We start from the raw sequence: 24,136 nt of genomic DNA on the forward strand, positions 1-24,136 counted from the left end.
TTACTGGAGACGCCCGAAAAGTGTATGGAATTTACCCTCATTCAATCTCGCACGAAATATGTCATGGACCCAATATTTTCGTTTAGTTTTCTTTTTCTTTTTAAATTCATGGCATAAATCAACTGCAAGAAATATAAAATCGTCTGATGAAGATGAAGACATCTTGACGACCAGAATAAAATAACAAAAACTGAAAATTCTCGTGCTGCTTAGGTGGGAATTGATGCCAGAAAACACTGCTTCGTGCTGCGCTGCTCTGCTCTGCGGCGCGCTCCTCGATGCTTCTTAGATGGGAATCGGTCTTAAAGCCTGCTTCATAAATTCCGTACGGTAAGTAGTAAGAAGTAACTGACACAAGGAAAATGAAGTACTAATATTCAAATGGAGCTATTCATATTTTGCCGTATGCCGCAAGCCGTAAGAAGTAAGACGCATGAAATGGTTCAATTTCATTTCTTGCGTCATACTACTTACGGAATCGTAAGTGATCGTAGGGGTAGGCTATAAGGGATTTCAGAGAGGAAAATACTCAAAAAGAGAGACAGGATTAATTTTGCTACGTTTTTTTTACTTCTTACGTTTCTATATTATGAATTCGCACCACCCTTACTGCATGGAGCTTACTTCTAACGTGTTACTTCTTACTGCATACCGCACGGATTTATGAACTCACCTTAAGGCGCTTACTCGCTAAAATATGACTCTATCTTGTCGATTTCTTAATGAAACAAATAATGCCATGAATTAATATTAACAAAGTTTTTACACATAAATTGTTAATAACAAACAAATTAACATTTAATAATAGCCAATTTATTGTTGCAAATCTTTTATAATATTTGCCAGGTTGCCAATTTTCAGAGTTCAACGTCAATTATCTGACAGCTTACGTCACATGTCAAAAAGTATCAAAAGCCAAAATGGCAGAGGTGAACGTGAACAGAAACGGAAACTTTTCGTTATTTTCGTGAATTTCCTCGATTTGCAAACACTCGTGGCCCCACTGAAGCGTTCATAAGTAACCCGTGCGTTCCTAAAAGTTTTTACCGAATTTTAGGCATCGGATATCGCGATCGCGTGTTTTTATCATAAGCTTGGTCCTCCAAGCCACATCTTTTTCTTTAATCCTTTAATAATTTTCTGTAGGTGAATTCTCTGAAAAGAATAATCGTGTAGTGTATAAAATGTCGTATCCAGGACGGCCCCCCATTATGCAGGGCATCTCAATGTTTGCCCTACCTATTAGTGCACCACCCACCAACCTTATGCCTCCTGTTATGCCCATTGTAAGTCCTGATTTTGTATTGGCATTTATGAGTAATTTCGTAATAAATACTCTTATTAACAGGTTACTGGGCCACCTCAAATTAGAGGGTACCCCAAAATGAACCCTCGGAAAGAGCAGATCAATCAAGGACCAGCAGTAACAGTTTTTGTTGGTAAGTTCTTGTAAAATGCCTTATTATCATTGAGTTTAAATTGTAGTACAATAGGGCACTGGCAAATCTTACTCAGCTATATAACACAAGACAAATGTTTTTGCTATCTTTACCTATACCAAGGTCTGAGGGAGTGAAAAAGTCTATAATTTATAATAAAAAACTATTTAATCTCAATCTACCCCTCTCTCATAAAAAAAACACTACTGTGCAAGGAAATTTTGAAAAACATTAAAGAAATCATTAGGTATTAACAAAAGCATATTACAAGGAATATTTTAACAACTCTCTTTTCTCTAATAGGTGTGAATGCTTGTATGATGCTTTTTTTGGTGGTTTTGTTCAAATGTGGTTTATGTTATTTGAGTAAATTATTATATCGTCGCTGATCTTACCAAGGGGTGAAAGCGCCAATTTGTTAATTTTACAGAAAAGCATTTTAAAGAAAATAGGTCCTATTTGGAACATGATTACTTTTTAAATAGTTTATTAATTATTTTACTGTCTATGGTATTACATAGGTCAATATACATGCTTACTAAATATATGTGTAAAATTTGAATACCTATAAGTTATTTACAGCTAAAATTGACCCAAATGGATGTTCAACCAATGGTTAGTTTTTTGAATGTTATATTGGATGTTCGCCTGTTCTATTATACTAATATTCAAATTAAATAAAACATGTAACCGCTCTTTCAGGTATTTGTTTATTCGTTATGAAAGGTAGATTTATGAAAAATATTGTTAATACAACTTAACAGTAACATCTAGTTTCAGTAAAGCTAAAGAACTAAAGAATAGCAACTCCTATACATCAAAAATTTAATAATATTTTAAAAGTAAACATACACATTTTATTTATTTATTTATTTATTTATTTATTTACGGAATCCATTTACAAAAGTGTTACATAGCATACCCATACAAACTTATATATTCAGATACAAAACTATCTACAAATCAATGAAAGGTGTAGATGAGTTAATTATGTAATCGTAGAGTCAAAAAAGCTTATCTGTCCTGACAGACCATTAGCACTTCGAGCCATTTGTGTAATTGGCTCACTAATGCCATAATTGGTATGATGGAATGGGACTGAAAATATTTCTGATTGTCTATTCAATCGGGAAGGTACCCTAAGTTTAAAAAGGGACAATAACTTGGGACAATCAATAGTAGCATTTAAAACCTTATGCATAAAACATAAGTCGAGTAGTAATGTTCTTCGTGACTCTAATGTGGGTAAGTTCAGGTTATCCCTGACCCACTGATAGTAATACTCCTGTCTCCTGTAACCACATCTAAAAGCCGCCACCCTTAAAAATTTATTTTAAGTTTTTATATTAAAATTTATTTCAATCTGCTCAATGTAGCAGTTATATGACAGGGACCACACAATTGAGCCATACTCCAAGATGGGCCTAACAAGAGAGCAATAAAGTAATCTAAAAGTAAACAAAGACAAATCAGTTGTAGACCGTTGGATAAAATCCAGCATTTTCATTGTTCTACCAGTCACCCGATTGATGTGACTTTTAAAAGACAACCTGGAGTCAGTAAATATTCCTAAGTCAGAAACCTCTGTTTTAACACCAATTCCAAACTAAATCAATCAAAAAGAGGCAAAATAAAACAGGGCCCGAGTGAGAGCCCTGTGGCACCCCAGATGGCACCAAAATTTCAGAGGAACATGTACCTCCAAGATTAACAATCTGGGTTCTACCTCTGATGAATCCCGAGATCCACTGAAGAAGAGGCCCCACAATACCTAAAGCCCTAAGCTTCTGCAAGAGTACCCCATGGTTAACCCGATCAAAAGCTTTGGAAAAATCTGTATATATTGAGTCAACCTGAAGTTCCTTCTCCAAGCAGCAGTAGAGGTAGTTGACATACAGCACCAAATTAGTTAGTATTTTAACAGTAGATACTAGAGGATAACCACAAAAAAATAAATGATAATTTTTTTATTAATTTATAAATAAAGATTATCGAAACATACTAAAATTAAAAACATTTGGCTGTTTATTCATGCGGAAGATCTTTAAAATATTTTTGAAATATTGGATCTTTTAGAACCGGTGTAAGCCCTGTGCATAAACTAATAAGATCATTGTATTTATCTCGAGAGAGTTTTATCAAGTCTTTGTTTAAAAGAGGTATAGGCTGAGTCATGATTTCAAGCGTATTTCTTTTAAGGGGCAATACAAAGTAGTTTTCAGCAAGGTGACTGTTCTTTACTAAAAGTTGATTAAGAGAGTTGTGCTATCAACAATACATTGACAATACTGAGAAGGATTTTGACAGGCTCATTTCAGAATAGAAGGAAAAAATAAATCAACTTCAAAAAGACCTGGAGGAAACACATGCTCTTAGCAGAAATATGATCACTTCTATTAGACTTCTTGAGGCTGAAAATCACTCTTACTCTTGTGAAATAGCTTCCCTTAGAAATGATTTACTGTCTTTTAAAATCTCAAAGTCTCCAATGGTAATCCAAGACTCTGATGACGTTGAACCACATACCAACTCTATGTATATGGTGGAACCAACAAATAATTCTGTCAAGTCAAAAGAACCATCTTCATATAAACATAGCTACTCCTATACAAATAAAACACGCCTCTCTTTACCTAAGAAATCCAGAGTTTTTATTTATGGAGACTCTAGTGCCAGACGTCTATCATCTATTCTCAGGGAATTGTCAGGTGCTTGCTATGATATATCAGGAAAAGTAATGACTGGCGCCCCTTTTCACAGACTAAGTAAGGACCTTTTTGGCAATGTCATTAATTATAATAGTAAAGATAATGTAGTTGTATGTCTTAACTTAAGTTTTACGCAGGTCACACTGTCTAGTCTAAGTAATCTGTTGTTTATAGGAAAGAGTACTAATCTTATCTTGTGTATTACATATAATTTCAGTCACAGTCGCTTCTACTTTAAGACTCTTAAATACATCAATTCATTCATAAGAAATAAAAACCTATCTGTGAGAGTTATCACTAATGCTTTTGAAGGGCCATCACATCGGCTATCACCGAAATCACTTTGTGATATTTTATCATTATATATATCTACCACTCACTCTGCCTTAAAAATAGTATCAAAAACTATACCTTGTATGGATATAACATGGAATAGTGGACCTCTGGAACACAACAAAACTTTTTTAGGCCAAACTCAGTCGGAGTCCATTTTGCTTTAGCCCTTTTAAATATTCAGTCAGTCAGAAATAAATCTGATGAACTCTCTTTATTTTTAGCATATGAAGATAACCCTGTCATTGTTGTTTTGACTGAACATTGGCTCAAACAGGGTGAACCTTTTTTCATAGAAAGTTATGCTCTTGCATCCATCTATTCCCGTACTCAGTATAATCATGGTGGAACTTTGATATTAATAGAGAATAAGTTTTTAGAAAGATATAACTTTGTTGATATAACCAAGTTTGAGTATCTCCTGGAAGAAAAAACTTTTGAATTTTGGATTGTTTATTCTAAAGAATTAAATTTGTACATTTTAGGCCTTTACAGGTCACCCTCGAGTAATTTTAGTAGTTTTATTGATAAATTATATAACATTTTAAGCCAAATATCGGTAAATGCATCACTAATATTGACAGGTGACATTAATGTAAATTTTTTAGACTGCAATAACTCTAACAATCATTTGTCGATACATAGAGTGCTGAAATCTTTTAATTTAAGTTTGCATGTTGACCAACCTACTCGCATCACTGCTAATTCAGCATCACTTTTAGATTATGTTTGCTCTACTCTCTGTGAAACGCAGGTTGCATGTAGAATTGTAAATGCCGGGTTGTCTGATCATGAGGCCGTATTATGTTCCTTTCTTCTAAGTGAAAAAAAGTGTACCTCAAGAAAAAAAAAGTGCGGAAGGTTGTTCACTAGAAAAAAATTTCTGTAAGTTTAAAGAATGTTGTAATTCAATAGACTGGAATGGTATCATACTTAACAACGGTGATCCTTTTGAGAGTTTCCATTCAACTTTAGTGGATGTTTTTGAGGCAACTTTTCCCATGGTGACAATTAGGGAAAAAAGGAGAAGACCCTGGTATAGCAGGGGTCTATTAGTTTCTGGTAAAAATCTTCGGTGTTTGCACTCCATAAGAAAGTTTGCCTTGGACAACTCCAAATTCATATCCTACTTTAATAGATATCGCAAAATTTACCGTGATACAGTGAAATTGGCAAAAAACTTATACTACTCAAGTAAAATAAACCAATCAAGAAATAAGTCTAGAGAGTCTTGGAAAATTGTTAATGACTTACGTGGCGAACATGGGAACCCTTCTGTTTCTAATAGCACGGTGTCGGCCGAAACACTCAATCATTTTTTCCAGGGTGTTGCTTTGGGTCTATCAATATTATTGCCTCAGTCTGTTGGAGATCCGCGCTCATACTTACACAACATTAAGGTGCCTGAAACATTTTTCTTTAGACCAACAGATTCTAGTGAAATAATGGAAGCTCTATCCTCAATGAAAAATAAGAACTCCTCTGGATGGGATGGGCTGTCACTAAAGGTCCTAACAGCGCTACTGCTACCAACCCTTGATTCTTTGGCTGAGGTGTTAAATGTTTCACTTTCAAGTGGGTCCTTTCCACATTTACTCAAGGATGCCTTGATTATACCATTATTTAAGGGTGGAAACTATGATGACCCATCAAATTTCAGACCCATAGCCCTGCTTCCCACGCTTGGCAAGCTTGTAGAAAGATTGGTAAAAACTAGGATGATGGAATTTCTGAAACGGCATAATGTTCTTAACCATCAGCAATTTGGATTCCGGACGAAACTGGGTACATCTGATGCTATTTTCAATTTTTTAGAGAGTCTGTACATGGGGTTGAACGCTGGGGAGAGTGCGGCGGCGGTGTTCTGTGACTTATCTAAGGCGTTTGACTGTGTAAGTCACAGAATACTGCTACAGAAGCTAGAAACCTATGGATTCAGAGGAGTTGCTCTCGACTGGTTTCGTTCTTACCTATCTGGAAGAACACAAAGGGTATTCTTTGACAATGATATGTCATCCCGTCTGAATATGGACGCTGGTGTACCCCAGGGTTCTGTTCTTGGACCAATATTGTTCCTGCTATATGTCAATGATATCTCTCAAATTCCAATTAGGGGCAAATTTACTATCTTTGCGGATGATACAACATTACTTTGGCATGACACTGACACCAAGAGATTAAGGAATATTGTTGATGAAGATTTAATTCTTGTAAAGTCATGGTGTGAATCTAATAGATTAACTTTTAATATTTCTAAAACTAATATTTTAACTTTTAAATGTAACCTTGGAACTGTCACTTTGCAAAATGAAACAATAAGTCCTTCTGAAACATGCAAATTTTTGGGCCTGACGATTGATAAGCAATTAAAATTTGAAAATCATATCTCCTCTTTATTAGGGAAGTTATCATCCAACTGTTATGCTATTAGAGTAATAACACATTCTCTGGGACGTGATGTGGCCAAAATTGCCTACCATGCTCTTATAGAGTCTTATCTGAGATACGGTATTGTGTTTTGGGGTGTGTGCTCTCAGTATTTGTTCAGTTCTCTATTTATTTTGCAAAAAAGAGCCATACGCTATATGTGTGCAGCTCCCTTTCGTAGCCCCTGTAGGCCATTGTTTTTAAAACAGTCTGTCCTGACATTGCCATGCCTTTTTATTTTAGAGACTGTTTGTCTTATCCACAAAAAATATCGCCATCAACTTGGCCCCCCCTCCTCGGGTTACAATCTCCGAACAACCTTCTCTTTACCTCTACCTATCCCAAAAAGTGAGCAGATTAAGTCCTCTTTTGTATATGGGGGCAGAAGGCTTTTTAACCACCTACCCCTTTATATAAGGCTAATAAATTGTGAAAAACGTTTTAGGAAAAATATAAAGAAACTCTTGCTTGCTAAAGCATTTTATTCTGTAGACGAGTTTTTAAATACAATCTTTTGACAGTGAAGAATTTTGCGCAGCGTAATGTGAATTCTTACTACCCTTTCTTTGGGTGTGTTCTATATTCTATGTATGTAAGAATTGTTAAAATTTTTATATTTTTGTAAAAGATTATGTTGTCAACTATCTTTAAGATTTTATATAATGCTTTGTTAACAACAGATGATGTTATGTAACAATAAAGCTATTTTTGACTTTGACTTTGACTTTGACATTAATAAGGTGGAAATGAATCTCGCTGGCAATCCAAGGTACTTCTGGTCATATATTCAAAATAAAAGAACTGGTTTTAGTCTTCCCTCCAGAATGACATACAATAACAGGATTAGTATGAATATCTCGGATACTGCGGATATGTTTGCAGAACACTTTTCATCCGTCTATTTGGATGAGCAAGTCAATGACATACCATCTTTTGATTTTGATAAATCAATTTGTCTGAGCACTTTAACTCTGTCAACACAGGATGTTTATGAGGTTATTACTTCCTCTAAGAATAAGCTCTGCTCTGGACCAGATGGGATTCCGGCATTCTTCCTAAAGAAATGTGTTTGTGTTCTTACGAAACCAATACTGTTCATTTTTAACAAATCTCTAGATACTGGTTCTTATCCCACTCTCTGGAAGAGAAGTTTTCTAAAACCCATTTTTAAATCTGGTAGTAGAAATGAAATTTCCAATTATCGGGCTGCGTGTAACCAATCTGAGTTGCCAAAGCTGCTTGACTGCCTGGTCAGTCATAGGATTGCCTGGAGTTTTAAATCTTTATTTAATCCTGAGCAATTTGGATTTATAAAAGGCAGATCTACTGATGCTAATTTGGTGCTGTATGTCAACTACCTCTACTGCTGCTTGGAGAAGGGACTTCAGGTTGACTCAATATATACAGATTTTTCCAAAGCTTTTGATCGGGTTAACCATGGGGTACTCTTGCACAAGCTTAGGGCTTTAGGTATTGTGGGGCCTCTTCTTCAGTGGATCTCGGGATTCATCAGAGGTAGAACCCAGATTGTTAATCTTGGAGGTACATGTTCCTCTGAAATTTTGGTACCATCTGGGGTGCCACAGGGCTCTCACTCGGGCCCTGTTTTGTTTTGCCTCTTTTTGATTGATTTAGTTTTAAACTTGAAAATTGTCGTGTGCTAATGTTTGCTGATGATGTGAAGCTATTTAGGCTTATCACATCCCTTTCTGATGCTGTGCTCCTGCAAAAAGACCTCAATTTATTCTTTGATTGGTGCCACTTGAATAGAATGTCCCTTAATATCAATAAGTGCCATAAGATTACTTTTTCTAAGCAAAGAAACCCTATTGCTTTTCTTTATAAAATAAATTATGTAGCAATTGGTGTCAAAACAGAGGTTTCTGACTTAGGAATATTTATTGACTCCAGGTTGTCTTTTAAAAGTCACATCAATACCAGGTGACTGGTAGGGCAACAAAAATGCTGGGTTTTATCCAACGGTCTACAACTGATTTGTCTTTGTTTACTTTTAGATTACTTTATTGCTCTCTTGTTAGGCCCATCTTGGAGTATGGCTCAATTGTGTGGTCCCCGTCATATAATTCCTACATTGAGCAGATTGAAAAAACTCAAAATAAATTTTTAAGGGTGGCTGCTTTTAGATGTGGTTACAGGAGACAGGAGTATTACTATCAGTGGGTCAGGGATAACCTGAACTTACCCACATTAGAGTCATGAAGAACATTACTCGACTTATGTTTTATGCATAAGGTTTTAAATGCTACTATAGATTTTCCCGAGTTATTTTCTCTTTTTAAACTTAGGGTGCCTTCCAGATTGAATAGACAATCAGAAATATTTTCAGTCCCATTCCACCATACCAATTATGGCATTAATGAGCCAATTACACGAATGGCTCGAAGTGCTAATGGTCTGTCAGGACAGATAAACTTTTTTGACTCTAGGATAACATCTTTTAAGGGGCAGTTAAAGAATATTATTTCATAGGGGCTTTAATTAATTAACTCATCTACACCTTTCACTGATTTATAGATAGTTTTGTATCTGAATATATATGTTTGTATGGGTATGCTATGTAATACTTTTGTAAATGGATTCCGTTAATAAATAAATAAATAAATATTGTCTTTGTCTACCATAACCTCCTTTACTTTCGTCCAATCGACATCCTCGCCTGTTTTGAATTTTCTAAGCGACTTTATACGAATTTTTTCAGAAAGGGATTTAAAATTATAAAAATCATATACATTCATGCTAATAACAGTGTAGATTTTGTCTAGCCAGTTTTAGAATAGGTGGAAGCTGAGCAGGTATAAAGATGTCGCCAGCCAAAGACATAGCTGTTGATACTGAGCTGTGGGCCGAATCGCCCTCGCTTTGACCGTGGTTCGTTTCAAAAAAAATTAAACGCATTTTTTTAAGGTTTTTCGAATTTGCTATTGTATGTAGCAGCATAGTAAAAACAATCGTGTTGCAGTTCTGACAGCCGCAACTATCTGAAAAAAGGTATATATACTTCACGAAGGCCACGATCGTCTAATTCACGATAATAATTTAACACAACCGTTTTTTTCAAAACACATCTATTAACTACAGTAAAAATGGGCTGCGCTACAGAAAGATGTAGGCATAACAGCCAATATTACTATTGTGAGATCTGACAATTAGGTATAACCCCATTTTGTGCATGTTCGCCTCTTAGTCTGATCCTATAATGTATTTAGTGTCGCTTTAAGACAATTTTGATGTTTACGGGAACTGCTATAGATGGACGTTCGCCAGTTTGCTAGATCATAGATAACTTTAAATCTGATCACTTGATGGACCTAACTCCAAAACGAAAAAAATGTCGCTTTCGCCCCTTGGTAAGATTAGCGACGATATGTCCTACATTAGTTTAAATTAAGTTTACCATCTATTATTTTATATGCCACTTGAAAAGTAAAAGAATAATGAACATGCTTTGTATACCAACTTAAGATTTTATTTGATTTTTAAGTAAATTGATTTGAAATTTAAAGTAAATTTGGAATTTTTTAGTTTTTAGGATGCTTGTACACAAGATTTTGTTGTCTTACGTAATATAGCACATTTTCTTTCTTTCTTTCTTTAAGGTTTGTACGCAACATTAAATTCAAATTTATTTATTGCTGTATTGATTACATAAAGTAATATAAAATTGTCGATTTAAAAATAGTCCTAAAATGAAGATAAAAATTAAAGTCACACCACACAACACTAACTACATCATCACAACACTAACTACATCAACAGAGTTATCAAACTAGCAATATATAAAAAAAAACTTGATAGCAATATGGAGAGTTAAAGCCAAACAGATTAAGTTTACCTGAATGAGTTATGTATTCACCCACTAAATGAAAAGGGTACTGAACAAAAAACCTTTTTGATATTTGCTTATTTTGAATATTTATTTTCAATAGATTGGTCTCTCCTTTTCAATAATAGAGATATAAATGTCCTAGAATTTTATAAAATTCTGAACTGTGGTATATAATGTTTTGTTCCATAAAGAAAGTTTATCATCCAGATCATAAAGTGCTAATACTTAATCATTTAGTCTGTAAGAAGCTTTATATCCAGGATTTGTATCTTTTGTATTAAAGTGTATATAATAACCAAGAACACATAAAATTTCAGGAGGTTTGTGTAACAAAGTTGTATAAACAAAGAAGATCTAATGAAATTTCAAGAAATATGAGCCTTAATAACGTCTTAGCAATCTTAGCTACTCTAGATCTATACTGAAATTATAGATCTTTTTGTTAACCACTTTGCTACAGTCTTCTGAAATTCAAATACAATAATTCATAAAAAAACTTTACCAGAAATTAATATTGATTGTCCAATAATAAGTGTTGGAGAACAATTTAAAAAGTTGGGGTCTTGCCTGAGATGATTGGTCGCAATGGTAAATTGGGTTTGATCTTGAAAGTTAGTAGTCTTTCCAAAAGTTTCATCTCTGAGTCTTAACTATTTAAATTGGCTATGTAAAGAATTAATAATCAATGAACAGCATGGCTTTTGAGGAGATTGATTGATAGTAACTAATCTACTCACTTACAATACTAAACTGTTGGATTCCTTGGAGAAGGGGTATCAGGTTGATGCGATATATATACTGACTTCTCCAAGGTATTTGATAGAGTAAATCACTTGCTGTTGTTTAATAACTTAATAAATTTAGATGCTCCGGATGAGCTTGCAGGGTGGGTGCTTAGTTTTCCTTGCGATATAAAGTTTTTTGTTGGTCATATTAACCAAATTTGCCAAAAATCTGCTGGGTTATGCCATATTATCTGTTTATGTTACATGTTTTATTGATTTTCTTAGGTAATATAACAGAAAGGGCTCCAGATACCATGATAAGACAAATCTTGGCTGCCTGCGGTCAAGTTATAAGCTGGAAAAAAGTGAAGGCATTTGGTTTCTGTGAACTAGCGGGTCCAGATGCTGGTCTTCGAGCAGTAAGGCTTCTGCATGACCTTATGGTTTATGACAAAAGATTGGTGGCTAAAGTTGATGCAAAAACTCAAGCAGTTCTGGATGAGTATAAAGGTTTGTGTGTGTGTGTGTGTGTTTGTTTAATTGTTTGTATTTCTAAAATTTTTAATTTATAGCTGAACGCCATAAAAAGAAAGAAAGGTCTTCTCCATTACAAGATGAACAGGAAGAAGAGGAGTTAGATGAAGAGACTCAGTATTTAGACTCTTTGGCGAGGGAGAGAATCAAGCAAGTTCTGGCTGATTATCAAGAAGAAATGAAGAATTATGATGATAAAAAAGTTGGTAAGTGTTTTTTTTAATGGTTGTTTTGGGGATTTTTTTAACATTTTATGGCTAAGGTCGATTTATTTGAAAGGAGATAGATTGTAACTCCTATCACTCAAATAATTTTAGTTTTTTTTAAATTTTAAGTGGGATTGTTGCAAGTAAATCAAATTTATGTGAAAGCAGTGATTAGGCTTCAGTCTAAGAATCTTTACTACTTGCATTTCATATCTCACAATCAGAACACGAGACAAGCTTTAAATAAGAATTTAACTATCCCAAAGACCACAAAAACTAAATGTCAAGAAACTTTAACATATACCTCAGCAAAAATCTATAATCAACTTCCTGTAGAACTCAGAACTAAACCCTATAAAGAAATTAAACGTAGGATCCATGACTGGATATTAGATGATAACATCACTTGGTTAGTATGATACACATAGTACTGTTTCTTCTTCTTCATATTTTTTCCCTTTCTTCCTAATTTAATGGACGATATCTGTATGTCATTAAACAATTAGCAGTCAGTAACTTTTTCCCTCTTAAAACTATATATAAAATGTATTTTCTGTATGTGAACGAGTTTAAATTATCATTTAATTTTTTCAAACAACAAACAAATTATATCAAAACTTTTAGGTCATTTACTTATTTTGGTCCAATCTTGTAACAACTATGACGCTTTCTTTCTCCCTTTGGCATATCCGCAGCTTTTAAAACCAATAATACATTAAAAAGACATCTAATTAAAACTAAAGATGACCTCCCCCCTGCTATCTTCTCTGGGAGTTTATGAGATTAGGTGTAAAGAGTGCCCTGCAGTGTACGTCGGCCAGTCTGGTAGTAAGCTATTAGGGTCTTGGCAGGTCTAAACTATAGAGACTGTTGTAGGGAAGCTTTCAGAATCCTTGGTATACTAACTATTCCTTTTATCTATATTCTTAAAAACTTACTATTTGTCCATAAAAATAGACAGGCTTATGCGACTCATGCAGAGGATCACTATTATAATACCAGGTGCAAACATAAATTAGTTCCCACTTACCACTGTTTGGTGAGGTGTCAAAATATTGTGGTATTAGGTTTTTCAATAGAACACCTATAGAGACGCAGGAACTGCATCATTTTAAGTTTAAAAATAAAATTAAAGAAGTTCTAGTTCAGGGATCTTTTTATTCATTTGAAGAATGTTGACATTACAATTTTTAAGTTTTATATATCTTTACTTTAAACAACACAATTTTTAATAGTATAGACAGATTTTGTATTGTATTTTGTATTGTGACTCGTGTAAGTACTTCTTTGAGCATTTACACTAATAAAGAATTTGAATTTGTATGGGGCCTTAGTAGAATCTATTTTAAATTATGGCATTGTTGTTTGGGATGGTGCCGGGTTAACGATTGTGAAAAAACTTGAAATTGTTGAAAAATGACCCTTCAAATTATATTAAATAAGATTAAAAAGTATCGATTGAGTATACAAAGAAAGCGATTTATTGAATATTAAAGCTATAGTAAGATTTATGCTAAAGACAGCATTTTACAGGGAAAATATTACTCATGGCATAATACTAGAGTTGTAGCTCAAGACCATGTTGCTCTGCAAAACCCTAAACATACAGTATGTCCACAGCATAAATACTCTGTAGGACCAAAAGTGTGCAAGATGGGCTGGTACCATTTGTAGTCACATTCTTAACCTAGTGTAAAATTATATATACAGGGTGTCCGGAAAGTCAACGATAATACTGAAGGGGCTGATGGAGCAACTCATAAGGACCCAGAAAAACATAAAATGACCTTAGTAAAAAATCGATGGTTTTCGAGATATTGGCACTTTAGTGGAAGTCACCAAAATCCTACTCTTGGATCAGATTTTCGATTGTCACGCCTTAAAAATAGATATTTTTTAGAATCTCTTTTTAGCTATGCAACACTGAATAGCCATTTTACTGATCAAAGACAAACATTAAACTAAACGGCCAAAAAATTTAATAAGAAATCTATTCTAAAATAAAGTATTACTTATTTTTATTTTTTAAACTTTGAATTTGACCGCTCATACTGTACCGAAAAATTGTACGGCAACCCGGCTAATACCTTAAAAAGTTTGCTCATTTAATTTGATTTTAAAATTACCCAATATGTTTTAAAAAAAGCTTTACTGTTATTGTGATAGAGTGAAAGATAAACCTAATCTACCTTATGAAAAAAATAAAACAAATTTATAATTATGTTCAAAAAATATTTTTATTAAACTTAAAAAAAAATTTAAAAATCAAATAATATGTTCGAACTGTCTACCACCAACGCGAATGCAGGCGTGGTATCTTTTAATAAATGGCCTATTGATCTATCTTGCATTCCTGGCAGCGTTAAGATCTTGGGCTGCATCATTTATTCGCTGCCGTAATTCAGCAATATTATTTATTGGTCTTGCATAAACCTTTTCTTTTATGCAACCCCAGTAAAAAAAATCGAGGGGGTTTAGGTCTGGAGACCTGGGAGGCCATAAAATTGGACCAAGTCGGCCGATCCATCTGTTGGGGTATGTTTGGTTTAAATACCGACGAACTTCATGGGCATAATGTGCCGGGCAACCATCATTTTGGAACCACATTATTCGGTGACTGGCCAAAAGAATCATCTAAAAGAATTGGTAGATTGTTTCGACAAAAATCTAAATAAGCCTGCCAGTTCAAATTTTCTGGTAATTCGAATGGGCCAATTACACGTCCGTTCAAGATACCGGTCCACAAGTTTACTTTAAATCGGTACTGTGACCTTTCTTCTCGAATAGAGTGGGGATTTTCCAACGCATAAGTGTGCAAATTGTGCATGTTCATAAAGCCATCCTTTTTGAATGTATTCTGATACGACCACAGTATATTATTTAAAAAATTCGGATCCTCTTGATTTTTTTGCAACATTCTGCGGCAAAATTGTAGGCGTATTTCGTAGTCTCGAGGCAGTAGGCTTTGCACTCGTTGAACATGATAAGGGTGATATTGAAATCGCCTAGTGATGTCGTTTACTACCGATTTCGGTATCCCTGTTCTTCTTTCAATTGCTCGTGCCAAAGTAGTCGGATTTTCAATTTCTTCTAAAACTTGATCAACATAATCAATACGAGGTCTTCCCTCTCAAATAGGAGCATGAGGCATTCTGCCTTCGGAATATGAGCGGTAAACATTAATAAATACACGATAGTCAGAATATCGGGCCAAATTCGGATATCTTTCTTGATAAAGATTAGATGCTGCTAGAGCATTTCCTCTGCATTCACCATAAATGAGATGCATGTTTGCATATTCTTAGGCGGCATACGGCAAGGGCATAATAAATGATTAACCAATAAAACAAACAGCTCAAAGAACACAGTCCACAGGAAAATGAACTCAAAAACAAATCCAAAGCAAAAGGTAACAGAAACGTTAGAACACAAGCAAAAAAGTAGTTAGTTCACGGAATACTGTAAACAAACTAAATTCCAAAAATGTTTGTTGTTTATTGCTATGGTGATAAGAATTACCTTCGCTCTTGATTTTTTAAATTTTTAAGTTAAATAAAAACATTTTAAACATAACTTAAAAATTTGTTTAATTTTTTTTACAATGATATCATAAGGTGAATTAGGGTTATTTTTTACTATAACGCAATAATAGTAAACTGTTAAAAAAACATTTAGGTAATTTTAAAAAGTAGATTAAATGAGCAAAGTATTAGCAAGGTATTAGCCAGGTTGCCGTACAATTTTTTTGGTCCAGTATGAGCGGTCAAATTCAAAGTTAAAAAAATAAAAATAAGTAATACTTTATTTTAGAATAGATTTCTTATTAAATTTTTTGGTCTTTTAGTTTAATGTTTGTCTTTGATCAGTAAAATGGCTATTCAGTGTTGCATAGCTAAACAGAGATTCTAAAAAATATCTATTTTTAAGGCGTGACAATCGAAAATCTGATCCAAGAGTAGGATTTTGGTGACTTCCACTAAAGTGCCAATATCTCGAAAACCATCGATTTTTTACTAAGGTCATTTTATGTTTTTCTGGGTGCTTATGAGTTGCTCCATCAGCCCCTTCAGTATTACCGTTGACTTTTCGGACACCCTGTATAATGTAAATAGTGCTCACACAGCATCTTAGATGCATTTGTACTGTAGTATGCAGTTAATTTAATTGTCATGATAAAGGATCTTGACAATTAAATTGACTACGTTATATGCGAAATTTTGGATGAAAATGGGTTTAAAAAGCATGTATATTAATTAATTATTCGAATAGGTTTATTAGTTTGTTTAATACCTACACACTTTGTAGTTTTTTCATTGCTGCTAATAAATAACTAAATAAATATTCATGGTATAAATGACACACAGAAAGTCCCAAAATGGACCCTTGAGAAACTCTCCATACAGTAGGCAGAATGTTTGAAAACTTTCGATCGATAAAAACATGCTTAGATCTTTGTGAAGTATTAAAATAAAAGTTGATTTCCTCTAGAAGAAAAATATAGAAAATTTTGTACATGTAAAAATTGCAATCAAGTTTAATGTGTTTTCAGGTCTGGCGAGTCAAGTCACAACCGCCTGGAATAAAGTACTTGCCGAGGCCGAAGTGGAAGAAGAAAAACGCGACCTAATCCGCAAAGAAATCGGTAAATTCCGGGAAATTATGAAGGTAAGTTCCAGCAACGAGGAGCATCTTACACCAACTTGTTTTTTAATTGTCTTCTAATCAAATGCCAACAAACTCGCGGCGGAATTTATTTAACATTTCCAAATGCAATATATCGCCGGTCGCTGTTGTTTGCATTTGTTTATCGGACTCTCTTGTCAGTGCTTTCGGCTGACAAAAAGAGACAGTAGTTGTTTTGAAACAAACATTTTTCTGTATATTACCAATTAGAGATAAGTTTGCGCTTATGTTGAAACCAAACAGGGATGGGTACGCGCCGCGCAGGTCCCCCATCGGCCCGTTGGCGCCGTCTGGTGAGTAAAAAAAACTGTATGAATCAACCATCAATTTTTTTTAAGTAATTTTTTTTGATAGATTTTGTAAATGTTTATTTTTTTCTTGCTTTCTCTTGTTTAAGTCACATGAATCATAATTTTAGTTTTTTGGGTTCAAGATTGCTTTCTCTAAATTGATGTGGTTCTAGAGCATTTTGAATCTATTTTACTTGAAGATTACATTTCTTTATTTTCTTATTTTAAAACTCATGTGACTTAAGCAAATTCTTGTTTAGTATAACTAACAATTTTGTCAAACAGGTCTTATAACTCACTTTTTTACTTAATCAATGCCCATGACATAAAATTGTTAGTTATACTATTACTATCCTCTTTAAACCTTTAAGAAATAGTATAAAGAAACTAGCTATAGTATATAACCGCTATCTCTGTATTTGTAAGTTACGGAGACGTGGTTTAAATATGTCATAATATTAATGGCTGTGCGTCGAGATTGAGATTGAAGAAGTCCAGGAAATAAGGAAGGGGGCCGCAGGAACCGATCATCCACAAGTTTGTCTCTCGAGAGTAAGTTTTTAATTACTGAAACTTTTAGGCTATGATTTTATGTCAGTATATAGTTTAATCAATGGCGTTACACTTTTCATTAATTAGTGAAATCATACAGGGTGTCCAGGATATTTAAATAATTTCCAATAGTATGTTCTATATACTTCATGGAACTAAAATTTGGTAGAAAAGGATAAATTTTCTATTTTTCTTGACTGCATCCGGACAACCTATTAATTACTATTTAGGCCATCCCTAATAACACAGAAACATGCCAGAAACATCCTCTTGTGACAATAGAAAGGTCCCAGCAGTTATCGTGTTTTCCCACAGATGTACCAGAAGTGTTTCTGGCAGCGACCATGTCACCTTTTTTAACATTTCTTTGACATCCTTTTTGAGATGCATCTGCGACATTTCAGAATGTCGTATGTATGTTTCTAGTACGCAATAGCGGTGCGTGCTTTAAAAAACTGGGGTGGCCGAAAATTTTTGAAAAATATTTTCAGTTCAATAGAATAATGAAACATAGGAATAATAGAATTCTATGCAGTGCACTAAATACGCCTAAATATCTTTTTAAAGATTTGTAATAATGTAAAGTAATTTATAACTTCTCAATAAAAAAAATTGTATAATTAAGACAACTAAAAATCTGAAACAAAATAAATAATATATAATTATATAGTATATACTTTATTACATACATACATTTCTGAAATGAAACTGAGCTACAAGAAAATAAAATAAAATTCTTTTTTCATGTATCAAAAAATTATTAATATTCTATATGTACATACATAATATGTATATAGTAGATAAAGAAACATGGTAAACTTAAAATGCACAGCCTAAGAACAAAAAAAAATTAAATAAGTAATCTGAAAGTTATCTGAATGAATAGGAAAATTATTGCAAAAAATTAGGCATCTAGGTGTCAACTTATATCAATAAAGGGGCATTCTTCTATTTTTTTATTGGCAATATTTTAAATTAATATTTTGTAGCGCCTCGGGAGTTTGAGCTATTTTGTTTTTAAATTGCCATTATACCAAACCTTGACCCTTGTACTTCTTAAATAAGTTTTCAGCCTTTTAAGAGAAGGAAATTATCTCAGCAGGTGCTGGACTGACTGGACACAGGTTAAAATTACTTCAAACAAATCCCAAACCAATGGAAGCATAGGATTTTAATTCATGTTCTAGAAACACGCATAATCTTCGATAATACTTAAACTAATATTATGTCCATTATATAATTTTGATAAATGTCTACTTAGTAATCGCGTAAGAGATCTTTCACGTTTAAGTTCAATGCGGTATTAGATTGTTGGTTTAGCCTTTTAGGAATTTTTCTTTAATTTGATAAAGTGACCTTTTACTTTCAACCCCTACTCTACTATACTCTATTAAAAACTCTTCGCGTCTTTACTCTAGATACTTTATATTCTGAAGAGTCAGCTGAAATTTTTGGACTAGCAGCATCATTTGATTTTATAATTAAAGGGTTAATTAGAGCTGGTAAAAGATGAAGTAGCGTTCTTACCGAGGTATGACGCATAGTCCATCTAGTTTGTGATAAACTCTTAACGTTTTTATATTAGAGTCAGGACAAACTTCATAGACACTTGTCAAAAGACAACTTCACAAAAAGTGTCTTTTTTCCAATGCTTCGATAATAGTATATAAACTATTAACACTACCTAGTGCACTCTTAAAGCTTTTGTTTCATCGCAGGTCCGAGCAACAGCAAGTTCAAGAACATGCACAGGGCAATGAAAATATAGGGCTCTTGGTTCAATTTTCCTAAATCTTGTAGCTAGCCCATTAAACTAGCCACTCATATTAGAAGCCTCCATCATAAGATTGAAATCTTAGTATGTTAATAGCAGGACCATTTTTTTTTAATGTAGTTAATTAATGGCTTCAAGTAAAAAACTATCCGATGTATTTGAACATTCTAAGCACCCCAAAAGTTTCTCTCGAATCAAAAACCTATTGGTACACACAACACAATTAACGAAAAGCAATAATGAATTAAATGAATTCCAAAACCAATTAAATGAATTCATTCATTTTCCGAATTTCCTTTACTTTCAGAGTCTGCACCTTCTGCTCCTAGAAGAGATACCTTGCTTTTGCAAAAATACACCAACTTTTTTTAAATTTATTTTCTATGCAAACTATCTATTTGACATAATACGCTATTTCCTGTTCATTTCTTTTCTAAAAAAAACTGTGTGGCTCTCTGGTGAACTATAGCCTATTAGTGTTTCTCAAATTTTTCCAAAGCTTTATTCCAGTTTTTCACTCCCGTTTTAGCGGAAGCCTCATCTGGTTTCGTGCTATATTTCAACCAAGTAAAGTATACCATTGACATAGAATATTTATATGACCACCAAATTTTGATGTTTTAAATCATTGTCAGGGTTGAGAAGGTCCTGCCTCAGTATCGTTGCTATTATCAGCGTTAAAAGCTTTCTTGTGAATTAGAAGAACCCTACCGAAAAATCTTATTTTCTCGTATTTTCTAAACAAAAAAGGTCCACTTGTTAGAAATGTCTAAAGTTAATAGTTTGCGAGATATTTGTTTTTTAAAGTTCCAATGCGTTATTTGTACCATGATTATGAAACATGTATAACATAATAATAAACTTGCTTTGGGTAATATCTGAATAGTGTTGCTATAGTTTCTAATAATAACAAATGAGGATGGCAACAAAACTAATAAAAGAAAATACTAACTACAAAAATTGGTCAAAGTGAGCACCACTCTGTTACACTCTCGAGCTCGACGAATCCTTGCTGCACTCTCCAAAGCACTTGGATGCTATTTTTCAGTTCCTGGATTATATTATTTCATTGACTATGATGGAAAATTCTTTGTCGAAGATTACCTTTAGTTTCCATTGGCGTATCGTAAACGCATCGTTTTAAATCGCCCCAGAAGAAGAATTCCATAGGATTTAAATCTGGTGACCTAGCCGGCCACGATACAGGTCCTGATCCACCTTTCCCCTGGTCTGAATAAATTCTATTTAGATGCTCTCTAACTAATAAATTAAAATGAGGGAGAGCGCCGTCATGCCTAAACCGTGCGTGTTTGTATCAAATCAAATCAAAATAAGCTTCATTGTTATGAACAAATATTTGTTGTTAACAACGCAACTTAAATTTAAGAAAAAAAACATAAAAAGAAGGAAAATCAAAATCTATATATATGTTACGGTTAGAACCCGAAATTGAATAAACCTATTTTTAGCCGGTTAGATTGCGTTTTATCCAATTTAGCTGGGTAAAACGCGAATAAGTTTAATGTCTTCGTGTCTTTTTCGGATAATTCTAGATCTATCCAGTGACCATTGGATAAAACGGTAGAATTCAAATGTAGGTACAAAAATACTATAATTATTACCTGTCCTCGCGTGAATTTCCTTTTAAAAAACTTATTATTCACTAACAGAAACACACAATATTCTTATATTAAAATCTTAAAATTAATTGAGCGATTAGCCGAACAGCAACTAGCTTTGCCACTGGCGTAATGTTACCTGTAATTATTTCATATGTCTCAAAAAAAAATTTTTTTTTTTGATAATTTTAATACCCTCTCACTGGTAGACTGGGAAGATAAAAATATTTTAGGCTAAAATATTTGACTTAATTCGACTTGAAAATATATTTAATTTTCCCAAATAAATTTTGATAATCAAATATATTTAATATTATGTATTCCAATATTAACGTTTTACCTCTTGAGGTAGCGAGGAAGACTTAAATTCAACTTTAATTTCAGATTTTTAACACTGCTCTATACGGTGAAAGTTTAATTCTTTCATGATATGCCCGATTTTTCATTATTTGAACGAAACTTAGTACTTTTTTGGTCACTCATCCAAATCATAAGCATATTTTGGACGTCCTGATTCGCTCGCTCCACACTTCCTTGAGATTGACTGTGTCTAGGCTTACCATGAACAATTTCCAGTCCATCCCACATGAAGCACAACTATTCAATAATGCCCATAGCCAATTGCCGACCTAATTAAATAAAATAACATTTAGCGTGACTGATGATCAGTGATGAATTTATCCAGAACGATACATAAAGGTTTTTTTTAAATTTGCTTACTATAGTAAAAGACCTCACCCTTATACATCTTATACGAAATATAGTAAAAAAGGAAAGTGACTAAAATCAAAATGATTAATACTCTTTTGTATAAGTGGCAATATCGCAATGTTAGAGTATATTAGATAAATAGAACAATTATTAATTACCAAACTACCCGTATAGAAATGACTCTACTTACCGTTATTTGACTGTAAAATGGACGGTGCTCCAAATATACAAAAAATATCTAGTACATTTTTTTCAACTTCTTTAGCCGTCTTTCACTGTAAAGGCCTAATTTGGAGGAATTTTGTCAAGAGGTCTTGGTAGAATATCAAGACCTCTTGGCAAAATCATTTATCTCATTCATTTCTGAAAAAATCAGGGGCTTGACAACAAGACCCTTTTTAATAGATTTCTGTTTCTTTTGCTGCACATGCCACACACAGTTTGAGGCATATCATGATTATTTCCTGCGTTATATTTTTATACTTTTTATTTGCTTCTTTTAACATGAGTCCCATGTAGAATATCAAAAATATCTTCGGATTTGACAAAATACCTTATATTTGTTTCACTCTCCACAACAGGAGCAATAAGTCTTTCAACTCCACCAATTACACAAACGTCAAATCTTTTCAATCGACGATACTGTAAAGCCGATTTACATTTCGCTTCCTTCCCCACTTTTACTCCAGAAACTCACTATACTGCACAGAATTTATACAAGATGTATATTAGTCTTTTTGTGACATCAATTCAAGAAGCATTCTATTAAATCGCGTCTTAAAATGCGGAGATACTTCTAAATCACTCATTTTCTTGCGCTATCTAGGACTGAACTGCCTAAATATTGCATCATGCAGTTTTATCCAAGAAACGTTGGGAAATCCTAGTATTAACCGGATAAATCTAGAATACAACGATATTTCGGACTTGATCCACTTTGCTTGAATAGTTCGGGTTTTATCCGGGTAATTTTAGTATTATCGAATATTCGTGTTTTAGCCGTAACATATACATACAAAAACATACACTGTAGACTCCAAAAAACATTAAGCATAATACTCTTCAAGGTTATAGTAGGCCTCTTCTGTCAGATACTTTTTAAGCATATGTCTAAAGCATTTAAGTGTTGCACTAATGTTGCATGGCAAGTGATTGAATACCTTTATACCTGCGTAAAAAATTGATTTCTGAATAAGAACGGACGTTGAAATGGTAGTTGCAGAGACTCTTTGTCGTGTCACATACCTAGGGTCCTCTACCATATATTTATGCCGATTCTTGAACATGATTCTAGCAACTTCCACACAGGTGAATGTTTTTTGGAGCAAATAGAGGGCGGAAGAAATCTCGAGTTTTTGCCTTGTAAATATACCTGAGGGCTCTCTTTTGCAATACAAAGAGCGACTGGATAAGATAATTGCCCCAAAAACAAATAATGGAGGATCTTCCAGCAGAATAATAATTGGTCTTCAAGAAATTGTAAATACCTTTAGCCATTTAGTTTAGGTGGTAACTCAATGGGTCCTATTAAATATTATCTAATTATTTCTGCTTATAGATTAATCTGAAGATTATGGGAGTTAATCGGCCCGTCCGGCGTCCTTTCGAAATCCTGCTTAGTCCGAAAATAATATTAATGGAGTAAATCTATTTGTAGTGGTTAAATTTCCTTAAGAGCCGTGTACAAAATTCTACCCTTGTGGCGGTAGAATTAATACGAGGGTGGAGTAATAATTCGCGCTTTAACCATGTACTTTTGGCAGGTGGTATGGATAAAGCAGTTGCTCTTAAAAAATAGTATTTACATTTGGAAACTTGAAATTCTCGAGCATCTAAACCATTTTCTTTTATTTCAGCTGTACGTATGTACAGTCCTGGGAGGTAGGTCCATCTTTGGAGCAAAACTAGCTAAAATCCAAATCGTTTTTTCTATTCGAAACTTCTCGACTCAAAATAAAGCTATAATCCTTTCTAACCTGTTCCTCGTAACCGCTGATCAATACTTTGAATTAGGCAGATGCCTATTAGGGAATCTGCCAGCGTATAATCTTCGTTCTTTTAATGCATTATATTGTCAAACGAAGATAATTCATTAAAAAACATTTTAAATTTTATTTTATTAATATAAAAATCACTTAAAAATATTCGTTCGGTATACCAGGTCATTTACCCAAAAATTGTGTAAGTAACAATTTCCTGATTGCATGATGAAATAACCAAGTCATTTCCATCGTAAAAAGATTGCAAAAGTAATTTGTCGACAGAACGATGGTTTGGAAAAAAAACCG

At 33.7% G+C, this 24,136-nt stretch overlaps 1 protein-coding gene across 1 annotated transcript in view; it reads left to right on the forward strand.

Annotated features, from left to right (window-relative positions):
* Nucleotides 1-900: 900 nt before the first annotated feature.
* Nucleotides 901-24,136, forward strand: part of LOC126747928 (RNA-binding protein 25-like) — a 41,374-nt gene continuing 18,138 nt past the window's right edge. Inside the window, exons 1-5 of the mRNA XM_050456898.1 lie at nucleotides 901-1,286; nucleotides 1,349-1,439; nucleotides 11,765-11,989; nucleotides 12,052-12,219; nucleotides 16,769-16,884. Of these exons, the coding sequence (XP_050312855.1) occupies nucleotides 1,185-1,286; nucleotides 1,349-1,439; nucleotides 11,765-11,989; nucleotides 12,052-12,219; nucleotides 16,769-16,884 (702 nt within the window). The 5' untranslated portion in view covers nucleotides 901-1,184. The remainder of the gene's footprint in view (nucleotides 1,287-1,348; nucleotides 1,440-11,764; nucleotides 11,990-12,051; nucleotides 12,220-16,768; nucleotides 16,885-24,136) is intronic.

Source organism: Anthonomus grandis, chromosome 2 (assembly GCF_022605725.1).
Source record: "Anthonomus grandis grandis chromosome 2, icAntGran1.3, whole genome shotgun sequence".
NCBI lineage: Eukaryota > Metazoa > Arthropoda > Insecta > Coleoptera > Curculionidae > Anthonomus > Anthonomus grandis.